This window comes from Chelonia mydas, chromosome 12 (genome assembly GCF_015237465.2).
Source record: "Chelonia mydas isolate rCheMyd1 chromosome 12, rCheMyd1.pri.v2, whole genome shotgun sequence".
Taxonomy (NCBI): Eukaryota; Metazoa; Chordata; order Testudines; family Cheloniidae; genus Chelonia; species Chelonia mydas.
The window spans coordinates 24,580,371-24,596,245 of record NC_051252.2 but is presented as its reverse complement, the minus strand read 5'-3'; the positions used below and the strand labels follow the sequence as shown (position 1 = coordinate 24,596,245).

At 43.9% G+C, this 15,875-nt stretch overlaps 1 protein-coding gene across 4 annotated transcripts in view; it reads left to right on the top strand.

Moving 5' to 3' along the window:
* LOC102937175 (WT1 interacting protein) overlaps positions 1-15,875 on the top strand; it is a 116,315-nt gene that overhangs the window by 76,940 nt on the left and 23,500 nt on the right. Inside the window, exons 3-4 of one of the 4 annotated variants that reach the window (XM_043526275.1) lie at positions 6,894-6,961; positions 9,743-11,473. In XM_043526275.1, the coding sequence (XP_043382210.1) occupies positions 6,894-6,961; positions 9,743-9,883 (209 nt within the window). In that variant the 3' untranslated portion in view covers positions 9,884-11,473. Of the gene's footprint in view, positions 1-6,893; positions 6,966-9,742; positions 11,474-15,875 lie in introns of those variants that run through there. The other 3 variants (XR_006285204.1, XM_037877862.2, XM_043526276.1) reach the window with 3 other exon arrangements.

Here is a 15,875-nt window from a genome sequence, read left to right as displayed (position 1 = left end):
TGAGCAAAATATAGGCTTCTTGTTCCACACAACAAGATTGTGATTGTGAGGAATGTGGCCATGTATTTTCTTCCAAATGGACAGACAGTCTTGGAGGTGTGTCATGTGTTGTCGTGGGGGCTGAAGTTTAGATGCATGACATTCCCATTATATAGAAATAGTGGTGTGTTCTTAACCAACATTAGTCAGGCAAACAATACAGGCTTTTCATATGATCTCACTCATAATATGATACTAGTCAATTCTAATTCCCAAAACGTGCATGTTTTTACTCATGAAAGAGTTTTACACACATTATAATAATATTTGGCACTTTTTAACTTCAAAGCACTCTACAAATAGTAATTAGGCCTAATAACAGCCGTGTCACCCAGGGAGCTATTACTACCCCCATTTCACAGAAGGAGAGGTTGAGTTGCTGGGACAAATTCTGATTTCAGTTACACCCATACCCGTGTAACTGAGATCAGAATCTTCCCCACTAAGGCCATGTCGACACTTACAAGCTTACAGCAGCGCTGCTGTAAGAGCGCTCACATCGCTGCGTTTTGCCAACGGAAGAGAGCTTTCAACAAGCAGCGATAGCTGTGTCGGCAGGAGAGTGTCTCCTGCTGACGTAGTGCTGTGCACATGAGTGCTTATGCTGGCAAAACGTATGTCACTCAGGGGGGTGGGTGTTTTTCACATCCCTGAGCAATAGAAGTTTTGCCATCATAAGTGCTAATGTAGATGTGGCCTAAGAGTTTGTGACTTAATAAAGGCAACTTTACATCTACATTGAACAACTAGCGCATTGCTGATAACAGGTTTTCCCGTCCTAAATGGCACTGAAAATGCTTTAGCTACTAGCATAGAGGGGACTGGACAATTTTCAGCAATTACAAAAAGCTTCATTGAGATCTACTGCGACCAGGCCTCAATCATATTTTGTTTCATTAGGTCTAGATCATGCTTTCTGTAACAGTATTAAAAAAAGGAGGACTTGTGGCACCTTAGAGACTAACCAATTTATTTGAGCATAAGCTTTCGTGAGCTACAGCTCACTTCATCTCTGCTAACAGTTTGACTGTTGTCAACACCAGCTGAGGTGTGGGAAAGGCAGGAGGGAGAAGGGGTGGACAGCCAGTGTCAATGGTGGATAATCTTATAGGCAGTCTCTTTGGGTAAGTCTACACTACAAGAGAGAGAGAGAGAGTGTGTGTGTGTGTGTGTGCGCGCGCGCACGCGCACACAACCACACTAACTTTAATTAAACTAGCACAGGTAACAATGGTAGTGTAGATAAGGTGGCTCAGGCTTCAGCACCTGCTAACAATCAGACTGCATATCCAAGCACCCTGGCAGCTTGTACTCTGGTAGATGGCCTGCAATAAAGCCCGTGCCACCACATCTATGCTGATGTTCTTACCCATGCTAGTGAGATTAAAGCGACCACAGGTATGCCTACCGGAGCTACAAACAGGCTGTGTCCCAGGCTGACCTGTTGTTTTTCTGGTACCAGGCAGGTGTGAAACTGAGAGTCACTTCCTCTGTGCTGTTGAAAACTGGTCAGACAAGGCAGACGTGCCAGGGTCTCTATCCAGCTAACCACAGAAGAAGGAAGGAAGCAAGCACAGTGTTTATGAAACACAACTGCAGTGATGGTACAAAAAGTCCCACAAGCATCTAAGGACTCTAGGCCAGGCCATTTATTATAACTGATTTAGTGATCTATCTGCATGTTGCTTCTGGTTTTGTCAGTCTCTGACTTTTAGAAAGTGATTACAATACACTGCAAAAGAGGACAGTAGCCGGCAGTGGAGTACACAGATATAGTTGTTAGAAGGGGAAACTTAGCAGCTATTTTTTGGACCAATAGGTATTGGCTTTTACTCACTCTAGCTGGCTGAGCAGTAACTATAATAATTTTTTGGGTATTCAATAGCTGGTCAACAATAGTGGAGGGTTTGGAGCTTAATTATACTAAATTCAGTTATTCAGTACAGTGAATTGAATGCACATCATTGCTTATTTTTCTGAAACACATATGTAGAGACCAAAGTTCTGTAGGAGTTTGTGGTGTTTGGATAATACAAGGATTGTATTATCCTTGACCAAATAAACTCCTCCAAGGTAAAAGTCTTGTTAGGCTTATTAATTATTATTAAGAATACTAGTTGCCAGGTGAGGAAGCATTATGCTATTGATATGTTATGTGAGCTTACGCAAGTCGCTTTGTCTCTCTGTGCCTCAGTTTTCCCATCTGTAAAATAGGAATTATCATGTTTGCTTTCATTTGTAAAGCACTGAGAGATCTTGGGATATAAGGTGCTATATAAAAGTCTGAGTTAAAATCATGTTCAGAAATTGACATGTTGTATTACATCAAAGGGGAGGTTGAGGTGGCCATCTTTGTTGTGGGCATATGGAATGGTAACTTCTGAGAGCAGTGTCTAATCAGGCTGCAGGGGGTTGCATGCTGTACAGTTGGTGAAAACTACCACAGTGTGGCGAGCCACTAATAATAGAGTTTTCCTGTGATCTGGTTTGCTGAAGCTATATTATTTCACAGGGCGACCGGCTGTCAGTCAAGTGCTCAGGAAAAGAAGTGCATTTGAGGGTTTTGGGGCTCAATTTGCTCTGGGCCACATTGTGCTCCCTTCTCTGCAGTCCTGGAGAGTCCTGACGCAGTGGAACTGCTTCAGTTGTGCCTTGCTATGGAAAAAATTGCGGTTGGCTTTGGGGACTCTCCATGGAGTTGTGCTCTGCAGGGCTTCCTGTATCCCAGGATGCAAGGCACTTTGGAGTACAGGGCAGGGCCTGTGGATCAGTGCCATTCTCCCTGATACCATTTTGACTGTGCACCATGAGGCTGCCATGGCTGCCCTGGCCTAGGGCGAGAATGCCTTTCCCTGCAGAGATCACATCAGGCTAGAGTCCAGGATTTGGCACTTCATTGCCTGGGCTGCTGGTGACAGTGAATATGGGTGAAGGGGGGTGAGAAGGAGAGAGAGAATTACCATTTAAAATAGTAATATGAGTTTTCTGCACCGAGTCACAGGTTGGGCATCATTGTGTGTAACATGGGAATGTTACTTAGTGGACAAGCAGAAGCTCCTGGCCATAGTGAGGCCACTTTATTCCTACTTGCTTTCAGATAGAAAGCGGCAGGTACTTATGCCCGCCAGCTCTGAATCCGAGGGTGTGCACAACCATGTCACAGTGTCAAGAACCACACAGGAGCTCTTTTTTTGGTTTTAGATCTGTGACTGCCACTTGGCTCTGAACTGGGTAACAGAGTCTGGGCAGACAAGCCTGGGCCCATAGTGGGTGTAACTCCTCTACAAGCTGGCACAAGCCACATGTGTTTAGGGGCAAGGCAGAGGACTGGAAAAAACAGTTTTAGAATGAGCCAGAGTGACACTTCAGGAGACCCATGGAAACCAGCCTTTGATGTTGCCTGGATCCCAGTGGCTTGTGTGATTAAGGGATAATATGGATGGCAGAGGAGTACAGCATATGCGGCAGTAAAGAGCATTACCCGGTGATTAAAGATGCAAGCGAAACAGAGTTTCATGTTACCACAAAAATCATTTTTGTCACGCTTTGTGTGGTTTTGAAAGCGGGGGAGAGGGAATGGGTTGTGACCCGTGCCTCCTTGTTCACTGACTTCAGGCTGAGCTCAGGACTCAGGTGAGTAATTGTCAGGGTGGGTGGTAGGGATGTGAGAGAAGGAGTTGCCTGGAAAGGAGTAAGGCAGCTGCTCATGTAGCGCTGTGTCCTGTCAGCACAGATTTGTGTGCCATTTACAAGGTGATAAGGTGAAATGTGGCTGATCTGTGATTGGCTGAGATCCTTGCCTTTGCAGATGGTGACACATGTAGGGTACTGTCTCCTTTACACAAAGCAAGCAGATGCACATTGGCCTGAAGAAGTTTCTAAGGCAGGTTACAGGTGACTGGAGCCTGAATGGTTGCAGTGATTTGGGTCTTTTGTCTCTGGAGGGTGAATGCACTTAGATAAACTGAATTTTGTGAGTGGGCTATGGAATGGCCAACTGGATTGGCGATGCTGTCCCGAAGGAAGAAGGGGGCAACAACTGATGGGATGAGGAGCAGGCACTAGGGCTCCATCTTGAGGGGTCAGGTAGGGTGGAAGGAGGGTTCCAGCCTGGATCCGGCTGCTGGAGGAGGCGTGGAATAGAGAAGGAGAGCTTTGGGAGGGAGAGCAGTGACAGCTGTGCCCTGGCTTCTGAGGGCAGGGATAGGAAGCAGGTTTCAGGGAATGGCAAGGCTCTGGGCGGTGGGGAGGACATGCAGGGGAGAGGTATCTGGGAGGCAGCTCTGCAAGCAGAGCGGTGAGGCAGGTTGGAGGGTTACAACAGCTAAGATGAAGCTAAACGGGGAGAAGACAAAGATCACAGAGAGGGGAGAGTTGTGGGAGGTGACATAGGGAGAGAAGGACAGCTCTTACACCTGGGCCACACCCCCAAGAGGCAGCGTGTTCACCACTTACATGGCACACAGTCACTACAGGGTTAAATTTCAGATGAGCACAAGGAGGGCTAACCAATAGGTAAGACTGCTCTAAAGAGCCTATCGCTGTGACTCAGGCTACTGGGCTGTGTCCTCACAGTGGTAATCTTCCAAAGTGCTGCCTGCCTGTTCCCAAACACCACAGTATATCTGCTGCAGGTTGCATTTTGAGTGAGGATCTATAGGAGTCAGTTCACATTGAGAACCGAATTGTCAAAGGTCATTTGAATGCACACACACATGCAGAATGAGGAACTGCACTCAGTCAAGAGCCTTGTTTTGTGCATGCAGGCAGAATCAGGTGCAGCAACAGTGTGCACAGTTCAACACATACACGCCTTTGAAAAATTGTCCCTTAATACTTGTGTAAATGGTCCTCTTGCGGGTCTATCTACTGAAGAGTAGTCTGGCTGAAGGTTTATAAGTCAGTCAGATAGCGCAATGACTTGTTTCCGTGAATGGACCTGTTTTACAGAAGGGACTTTAAACACGAGTGTCCACCTACCAATAGCACCAAGAGACAGCAGCTTGTGAGAGCTACACTTCAGAAATTTGTATTGAAAGGAAACATTTCCCTTGGCTATGCCAACAAACCTCCAGCCAACCACATACAGCATGTGATTACCCAAAAGTGTCAGCTCCGGTCCAAACGTCTCCATGCCACACACAGCTTCCCATGGTCAGACCACAGCAGCTCTAAAAGACATTTTTAAACATTTAAAATTAATCACATTTTCCTCAGTGTTGTTTAGAGAAACTGTAAAGATTTCTCTCGGCCCCCCTCCCAAGTGCATTCTGCTAGCTGGCTCACCAGAACACAGCCCTCAGATTTAAACTACTGGAGGCTGATAGTCCAGGGTTTATGGTGGAGCGGCTCATCTCTGGAACTTATTCTTTTTCTGGGTCTGAGAGTATCCAAGTTTGTTCCTTTGGAGTGCAGGGAGGAATAGTGCATGTTTTACACAATAAAAGTAGTTTCACTGTATATATAGTTAGTGTATTTGAAGAGCATCATCATTGGCCTGTAAGCATACGGTACCTTTATGGTGTTCAGAGATCTGTAGGTTCAATCAAGTTTTGTGCACTGCAAATGGCTTCTTGTGTGTGGCCCTTAACGGGGCATATTGCATTCTCTTCACCCAAGTTGCTGCCTCTTAATGGTTTGATGGGCACACCAGAATGGGTGGTAGCTTGGGCCAGTTAAATCCCTGGTGATGAACAAAGTTCAGTGGACAGGAGATGAGTTACAACAGGAAGAGTCTGGCTCCTTTGGCCTGATTCTTCTCTTACGCACACTGGGTTTGACACTGAAATAACTACTGATTTATGCCAGTGTAAAAGAGAGAGGAGACTCAGACCCTTTGTCTCTCAGTGACTGGTTGGTTGTGGGGTGTTTGAGTTCCTGTATAACACGGTGTTTGTTGAGATTCATCTGGAGCCTGTCCTATATTTTTAAACTGTAAAGAGGTCCAGAGTTTAATTGTATTTATAACATGTATGTTCATCATATAAACTGCTACTCATAATATAGTAAGCCCTCAAAGGTTGAAACTGAGATCGGTTTCCCCCCTCCATCACCTGAGCATATTGCCAGTGTAAGGTGCTTGCGGGTGTTAATAAAATGTTCTCAATTTACAAGTTAGAAAAAGTTAAGATGCTTTTGTTTCTAATTTCTTATACTGGGATCTGAAAGTCAAGCTGGGTTCCATGACCAGTAATAAAGATCCTGCAGTTAAAAGTTAGCTGTCAATTTTGTTGATGATGAACAACACAGGCTACAATCCAGTTCCCTCTGTTAGCTGTATCGTCACTGAACCCGGAACTTCAAAATTAAAAGTAAAAAGCTACTACAGCTTGAGCTAAAGAGCCGCAAGTTTCTAGTATGTGTCTCTAGCAACTCATGTCCTCTGTGGATTGGCACAGCAAGGGACCCATAACACACACTCACCAGTGGGTTTTGCACAAGCAGTTTTTGTCAGCAGCATTAGCAGATGCAATTGGGTCTGGAGATGTTATGTAAGAACATGACGTTTATTTCATACTTTTTGGACAATAACTGTGCTTTAAGAAAACGAGCATTCAAGCGGTGTGACCCTTACAGCCAAGGATTGTCTCTTTTCTGTGTTTGTAGAGTGCCTAGCACAGTAGGACTCCAATCCCCACTGAGTACGGGGCACTATTGTAATATAAATATTAACTAATAATGCAAATTAGAAAAGTGAAATAATGGGGAGGGAGTGGCCCTGAGGTCAAATGTTGAGCATATCATTCTGGATGGTGTCAAGTGCATCATCTGATTAAAAAAAAAAAATTCATATTGGAGACTCTTGCTATGGAAATGGAGTACAAGACTCTGACAGTAAAATATTTTACTAACAGGGAGAAGACTGCGAGGAAAAGCCTTCTACAATGTCAATGGTAAAGTGTACTGTGAAGAAGACTTCCTAGTAAGTAAGATTTCAGGCCTTTCTTCTGTTTGCTTGTTGTTAAAGTGAACGTTGGTGGTGGTGTTTTGTGCCGGCTGATGCGTAGCCTGAGACCAGTTAGCCTTTGAGCCTGTCTCTGCACCTACTGAAGTCAGCGGGAGTTTTGCCATTGACTTCAGTGGCAGCAGGCTCAGGCCCTTAGTCTGAAGTTGTAGTCATGAAACCAAGTGCATAACTGTCTATAAATCATCTCACAGTATAAATTATAAGAGTAAACACGAGCTGTTCAAGCTTGGGGCTTGAACTGCAGCCACAAAGCTTGCCAAGCCTAAGCTCAGACTCAAACATCTGGGGAATACCAATCATAACAAGAGGTGAGACTCATTAGACTGCATTATGGCATCACTGTATACAGTGTTGCTTTATTAAAGGCATAGTTCTAATCACTATTCTGCTACGAACTGCATAGAGCTGCAGTGTGGTTCGCTGAAAACTGTCCGCCACGGAGGAACAACTAATTTTCTCTCAACACACCCAGTGACTTTGCAAGTGCTGTTAGGGGCTGATTCATGAAAAGGAAAATGGAGCACGCTGCTCAGCTGTGTTCCAAAAATAAAATGTTTGTTCAGTTAAGGGGAGGATTCTACAAGCAATTCAACAGACAGAAAGTGATTTGATTGAATGACAGTATCAAGGTTAAGATGAGATGATGTTTGGGAACTGAAATCAGAGAGGAGTGTCAAATGTTTGCTTACAGAATGACAAATGAAAGAATCAATATGCTGAATTTACAGCATCTGGCTCCTTATTTATTGAAACAGTAGCATCCTTTTGGAGGCTCAGTGTCTGAGGTTACCCCCTTCCCTACGTAATGAGGGTATTAATATCTTCTTCCCACAACCTCAAACAAGGCTTGTCCCACACCAAAAACTTTAACTGGCAGTTCCGGGGCTTCTCAAGGGCATTTCTCATCAATTCAACCCATAAAAACCAACGAAATCTCTAGTGTAGGAATCATATCTACCTTCATACTTGTATAATCCGCCAATCCCATCCTACGTGTCACCACAACTAGAACCGCTTGAAAAAAGGTAACACTTTTTTTTCAGAATACAATGAACCTTTTTTCATTTCATTTGAAATTTTGGTGGGGAAAATCCCATATTTTCTCACCGTTTTTACTCCCCAACCCCTCCATTTTCCAGTGGAAGAAAGGGGAGGAAAGTAAAAAAAAGTGAGTGGGATTTTACCACCAAAAGAAAACACACTGATATTTTTCAAAAATATTTCCAGAATTTTTTTGTTTTGATTTTTTTTGTTGTTGTCAAAAACAGGAAATTCTGGAGAAATCAAAATACTTGTAATTGCACTGAAAAGTTTTGCAAAGCACCATATTTCAAGTAATTCTTGTTTTAGTTGAAAAATGTTAGCTTGCTCAGATTCCTTTCCAATAAAAACTACTTCTCCTGCAAGCCAAACACCTGCTTATTCAAATGCAAAGAGATGCCCTATATTCTGACCTGGTAATTTCTCCTTTAAACAGCCTACAGGTTTTATATTACTCTCTGCAATCTCTGAAATACCTTCATCTTCCAATCTGCCAACCTTGTTTTTGAAATACAATGAACTGTTTTCTTAGCACCCCCGCCCTAACCCTCCTCACAATATTATTAATGATATTATAACGTATATTATATAAATAATAATAAACAGTACTCACCTACATTTTCCAGGGGTATTTCTTACTGCTTATTGCAGCACTCAGCAACTCCTGATCTTGTTGTACAGCGATGAAAATATAAGGGACGTCCCTTGTAATAAGGGACTGTTGGCAACCCTGCCCTACTTGATGCTTACGACTGGTTGAAAATTTTCCATTGAGACTGTGATTCAATAGAAAATAGGGACTTTGACTAAACAAACTGTGCATGGACAGTGCCTGCTTTCCTCAGAACATTTCAATAATTTGTTGAAAAACTGAAAACCTTTCAGCTAAAACCCCCAAACTGTTGGTCCAAAACCTTTTTGGTCAAAATCTTTTGGTTTTCAGCAGAAAATATTTTATTTTAATGTTTTAGACAAAAAGTTGAACATTTCTGCTGAACCCCCCCCATCCCATCCATTTTCTGAGCAGCCGCTCTTCCTGCGCTCACCCCACCCTCTGTTCTAGCTACAGGGGTCCTGGAGCAGGTAGGCTGGCAGCAAACACTCCCTAGGAAGCAGAGGTTGTAGGGATCCTAGGGTGAACTCTGGTCCACTCAGGACGTCCCTTGGTACTAGTTTGTGAGGCTGGAGCTTTTACGGGTGAGCCCTAACAAGTCCGCAGGAGCCTGGGGAGGGCTTGCTGTGTGCTGCCTCAGGAACAGGCTGTGGGAGGCTGCTGGGGAGCCAGGAGATGCAGTGAAGCTCTGAACCCTCCATTGTCTGCATTGTAAACTGATTGCTTTACAAAGAACACATCCTCCAGCAGCTTCCCGTGGCACAAATCACAACAAGAATGCTGGGAATTGTTTATATATTAAAATCTAGCCTATTTCTTTAGTCTAGGCTTACAGAGGGCCTAAAGTTTGAAATGCTACAGCGCTGCCATTAGTTAGCTGGAGGCAGCTAAAAGAAAGGTGAGGCTGTAAGCCTTTATTTAAAGAGAGCCATTTTAACTGCTTCTGACCCCTAAACTACTGAACAGAGTTATTCCTAGCTGCTTTGAAAAGCCAGTCGTTCCCTTAAGAGTAAGTGCTATAAGTCTGTAGCTGATATGCAGGGCTTTTTAGATGCAACAAAGCAATTTAATCTCCACTGTAGGTACAAATCTCCATGAAGCTTCAACTCTGGATTCCCTCCGGATGTCACCATAACACTGAAGTAGAGATGTTAGAGACAGGGACACTACTGAATTATGAGATCATCCAATCCACCCCCCGCCAATGTTGGATTGTTTCCTAGTCTATTTTCTAGTGTTTTGTCCAGTCTGGTTTTAACCGTGCCAATGGAGGGAGCTTCTATCACCATGCCAATGGCAGATGTTAGTCTGAAATAATCCTGGGGGGATGCGTTTGGAAAAATGGTTACATTTAAAGCTTAAAAACTGTGTTAGGCTAGATTCTCTGCTACGCCCCTTGCCAGGCCCAACAGAGACGACCCCCGCTGAGGCGTCAGTGGTCTGGCCACTCCTCCTCCCATGACAGCATGCCCCCAGGCATGCCCCTAGGCTGGACAACATCTGCCACACTTACGATGCCCCTGTGCCAGGGAAATTCTCCTTTAGCTTGCTGCAGCCCCTTTCTGGTCAGAGTTAGAGCAAAAAAAAAAAAAAACCCACTGATCTAGGCCAACTTCTGGCCCCACTCCTATATTACAGCCATAAATTTCAAAGGGCGATGACGGAATAGCTGCTTTCAGGCTGCCTATATTATAATTCCAGCCCCACCAACAAGCAGTTGTCTAACTCAGGCACCCATGTTCTCACGTGGCTTTTATTTGCAGTGTGAACAGGATAATATGGTTATAAATCATGTTAGGAAATCCTGGGGCAGCTTCATTGAGCTACAGCACAGCCGTTCTGTAACCATGTTACCCTGTACATGCGACAAACGCAATGAGCCGTTCAGCACAGGCACGCCTAACTGCACTTTTCAGGGCAGGGACTGTGTCTCCATCTGCATTTGGAAAGTGCCTAGCACACTGTGGCTGTGGGTGAAATCCAAATAATAACTCAGCCGGAAAGCCCTGTTCTGACACAGGCTTGTGGCATAGACAGCAATGTAGCATTTCCATTGATTCCTAGAGGCAGCTGCATGGTTGTCAATGTTTCATTGCCCACAAACCCTTAGAATTAGCAATTGTCGCTGCCTCTCATCTCCCTCCCAGCAAGAGACACAATGAGGGTCGGCCGGCCGAAGTGATGTCTCCTGGTCACCTGGCGAAGAACGCCTCACAAGCCGATCATGAACCAGAGTAGTGCTATTTTTAACAGAACAGCTTTGAGTTCAGTGCAGCTTTCTGTTTATGGATCTTAAAGTGAGACCGTAAAAACTGATATTCTGTCTGATCTGGGAGAACATGTGGCACTTCTCATAAGAGTGTAGGTTTCCCCTGGCATGCTTGGCCAAATTGTCCCCTCCTGACACAGTCACGCAGCACGCTGGCTCTCTCTCCACTCCCGAGGCATCTGCATTTTTTGATGCGATTCCTGGGCCAGATTTTCAGAAGATTTCCACTCCCATTTGAGTAACAACATAGGTGGCCAGATTTTCAAAAGAGCTCAGTGTACTGGCTGCATATCAGATGCTGACCTCTCTGGAAGTCTGTCCATAAGTGTCACAACAGGAGATGCTAGGCACTGAGCATTTTTTGAATATGGCCCCATTGTCTGTAAAGCACTTAGAGATCTTTATGGATGAAATGTAGATGTTATCATGGTTATTCACTATGAGCAAGTTCCTCTGCACCACCAGACCTGAAGGCAGGACATAGATACACCCAGCAAAACTAGGGGCAGGTACATTCTTCTCAGTTCTCCACCTGTTTTCTCTTATTGAGGGCATGGATTCTCTCTCTTCACCTGTAGGGAGTACTGCAAGCCTTTAGTGCTATTGGTGGAGTTGCAGATGATAGGGTGGAGTGGGACAAAGGGGTACTAGAGCAGCGGCTTTCAACCTTTTTGGGCTCAGGACCCATTTTGGAACGAGTGACTTTCATGACCGGGTACATAAGAAGGTGCTACCCCTGAGTAGGGGGTCCTGGGGGTGGGTAGGTGGCAGACCTAGAGGGGGTTTCAGAGTCCAACTTACACTCACCCCACAGCAGCAGCTCCTGTCCTGTGCGGCTGTCTGGGCAACCTCCAAAGTTGCAGCACTGCTCAGATTTGGCCCTGCTCCCCTGACAGGGGACCCCTTGGGTCATATTTGTGTGAGTGGTGCTGTCAGCTTGTGCTGAGGGGCAGCACTACTCACTCAAATTTGGCCTGGTCGGCCCATCATCTGCATGAAACATTCTGGTGACCCAATTTTGGTTTGCGCCCCACAAGCTAAGAAGCCCTGTACTAGAATGAATGATGCTGTGGCATAGTGATGCTATAGCAGGTAAAGGCTCTGCTTGTACCCAGTGTTATGGATGAATATGCTAAAGACTAGGGCTGGAAAGCCAGGGCCACACAATAGGTGCATGGCTCGCTCCATTTTTGAATTTGACATCCTGATTCCAGCTCTCCACAGCAGACGCTGCACCTTGCCACTGCTATAAAAGTTTAAACCTGGACTGTGTTGCTTAAATTCAATGAGTGAATCAGATAAAAAATACAGTATAAGTACATTCTTGAGATAATTAATCTCTATTAATTGCCAGTGGGAACACTTAATGCAGGGCACTATTGAACATAAACTTTAAAAAAAAATTATAAAGATTTCTTTTGGTTTCAGGGGAAATGCCAGTGCTCCCCACCCTCTCTTTTCTTAAGGTAGCAAGTCTAGCAGCATGCAGGTCTTGCCTCACTCCTGTTATAATAGTTACTTCATGAAAGGAGATAAAACAAATGATAGTTTAATCCTCCCCTGAAAGCTCGTAGAACACAGATGGCTAACTAGCCATAACAGGGACACCGTTCTTGGTGGAGTAAAAATAAATGCCTTCCACTATAATAAATAATCCCAGTCAGGCGTTACTTGTTCCATTTTATTGATAAATTGCTGTATAATCTGGGGGGAAAGAAAAATAGTTCAGTAATTTTTAATCAAGGCCAATTTGTCTTTCCCCTTCAATGTTTAAATTCCCATAAAGTAATTTTAAATAAATTTATTATTGTTGTTGGCAAAAACATTTAGAAAATGTCACCAAAGTCTGAGACCTTTTAACTTCTTTGTCATTCTTTTAGATAGGGTTTTTCCCCTTCTCTCTGCTGAGGCAGTAGTATTGAGGGGCGAGGTGGGGAAGGAAGGGAGGGGATCTTGTGGAGGCTGAGACAAGAGAATTTCCCCCTAGAGAGGGGATGAGAGAGAAAATGACCCACACATGACAGATGTTAGTCACATCGCTTAATACGCTAGTAGAAAGTGCTCGATACTATGGCAATGAAGGCAGCACAAGTAGCACTGCCAACAGTTAAGGTTACCTGACACTTCCCATTATAAGGGTCTTTTTTCAGTTACTTGTAACTTTGCCAAACTTTAGCCATTTACGCTGAAATTTTCCATACCAGGTGTCTGCCTCAGGCTAATAATAATAATTTTAAAAAAAGTTGCAACTCACAGTTCAGCCATTTCTGTGAAAAAGATTAGGGAAAATGCATTGCCTTTTGCCATCCCCATTTAAAAAATAAAATCACCAAATTTGACCAAGTTATAAGCTGCTGCGGGAAACAAACCCCTCAGAATGCACATGCTCAGTAGAGTTTGGCAGCTAAATGTGCCAAAGATTCCATCTGCATGGCGCATGCTTCAGGTTCTAATGCTATCCAGATTGCAATGCACCATCCCCATAAAATTACTGAGAACGCACCAGCCTACACTGCAGGGGCTAAGCAGAGATGTCCCTCCATGTGCGCCTCCTGGCTGCCAGGGTCCTACTGTGCACCAGGCACAGGAACTGAGCGCTTTCTCCTCTGCTCTCAGTGCACCCCCTATTGGCATTGAGGCAGCATGGAAGAGGAGAAGGCAATGAAAGGTGGGGGAGGAACGGACAGGGGCAGGAGCCTGGGGGAGGAAGGGATTAGACCTGAGAAGGCAGGAATAGGGGTAGTCATAGAGTGTTGGGGAGGCAGGAACTGGGTCATAGGAAGAATAGAGGCAGGAGACTGGGGGGAAGGATTAGAGCAGAGGAAACAGGTAGGAGCTAGGGGGAGTATAGCAGGAGGGGCAGTGGGGGGGAAGGGGAGGTAAGAAGCAGGAGATGGGGAGGGGCAAGGGCCTATAATTAAAGAGTGTATCATACTGCATACGCACAGGGGGGCCAAATTAAAGTGGTGCCGAGAACCTCTGGCATTTCCTAACCTTTGAGTACATGACTTTGCAACATTAGCATTGTTTTACCATAGGGTATTTCTGTTTTTAATGTGATATGGAATAGAATAGAACTCTCATTTGTAGGATTGGTTAACCAGAGAGTCTTGTACTTATACACAGAGGTATGTGAAACTGTTCAATAACTCCCTCCTACAAAATGAAGCCTGGGCAGGGAGTATGTTATCGTATGTTTCTAAAGCACCTGGCATCATGGGGCTCGGACCCTAATTTGGGTCTCTAAGCACTATTGCAGTAGTAACTATCTAATAATTCTTTGTAGTTTTTGCATATGCTATTGCTAAGCCTGGAAGCGTGGAAGATAGAGAAGCCCCATCCTGGGAGCTGGGCCCTAGGAAGATAGTTTTTATTTAGTGTAATGGGGTCTAGTGTCAGCTGGAGTCAGCGGTTTGATTTTCCAGCTCAGCAAGTATAAATGGTTGTAGGTCTCCCTTGAGAGGTGAGCTTTGGAAGCAGTGCATTAGTCAAAGAGCACCATCTCTGTTAACTGAGATTCTCAATCAGAAAATAGACTTGTGTTGAAAAGGTAAATGGCAAAAGCTATAGCTTGTTAGTTAGTTTCCCATCTAATGGGAATAGTGTAGTAAATGAAGGTTTAGATAAGTATGTGAATGTAATATTTACTTTTAAATGCAGTCTACCTAAAAAATAAATTATTAAAACACACATTCCAATCATAAGGCAGATAAGGGTGTTCATTAACATCTTTAAAAAAAAACAACAATGGAAAAAAGGCTTGGAAGGGGATCGGCTAATCTATGAATGTTCTATAACAGGGGACTCAATTCTTCAAGTGCTCTCAAGCCCTGTGATCATCCCATAGCAAGAATGCTTGTAGGATCTGGTCTATTATATATTCGAAACAAAAAGAAAAGAAACCACTTGTGTTAAAGTATCATTAGGACCCCTGATGATACCACTGAAAACAAAGACAACTGATATATTATGCATTAGCATAATCCGTTTGGGAGGAAACAAGATAAAATAGTTACTTATCAAAAAAAAAAAAAAAATCTGAGGATTGTCCCAGTTTTCTTTAGTTTTTCTCAACAGCTTGCAAGATGCCAGTGGGGTCCCAGTTTGATATTGTAAGCAGATGTGACAGTGGTGAAATGAATCATCAGGATATCTTGCTTTAGAATGTTGCATCAGAACTAGAGATGGCCCGAACTGCACAATTCCTTAGTGTTCTGAGGTGTTTGGATCTGGAAGTTTGATTTGCCCTGTGAATTTCAGATTTGGATCTTAATGCAAAATTCTGGAGATTATGGAGCTGGCTGTTGTCTGGGTTCATCTCAATGCAAAACGTTTACACGTATAACAAAAGGGGTGAATTTTTGGCTCAGTGGAAGTCAGTGGCAAACCTCCCACTGACTTCTGTGGGGCTGGGATTTTACCCAAGGAGCTAATCCTGGAGGACAAATTTTTGAAGATGAAAACTCATAAACAAGAGTTCATATAAAAAAAGCATGAAGACTAGGAAAGGTAATGATGAATGCTGCCATTGGTGAAATATTGCCAAGCTGCGCGCCTGAAGAAATCTGAGTCTTGAAATTTGAGACCAGCTAGAGTCCAACAAAATCTCCAAAGTCCACAAAAGAATGATAACTGCACATATTGACCCCAATACTGTAAATAAGCTAGGGAAATGTGTGGATGAAGGAAAAAAGGAACTCCGCATTTTCTGAATAATTCAGCATTAGACAATTTTTTTTTAAAAAGTGTGTCATCCAGTTAGGATTGAGAGTTCAGACCAGGCTGATGGTTTGCCTCATAAGGTAGAAAAAGTTGTAAACATTTAAAGATGGATCCCAAGAATCATACTCTGGGAATCTGCAGAAGAGACAGGAAAGAGGAGAGATGAAATTCTGTTTTATGGAAAGGTTCTTGTAACTGTACTGTGCTCTACCTTGGCTAGCACT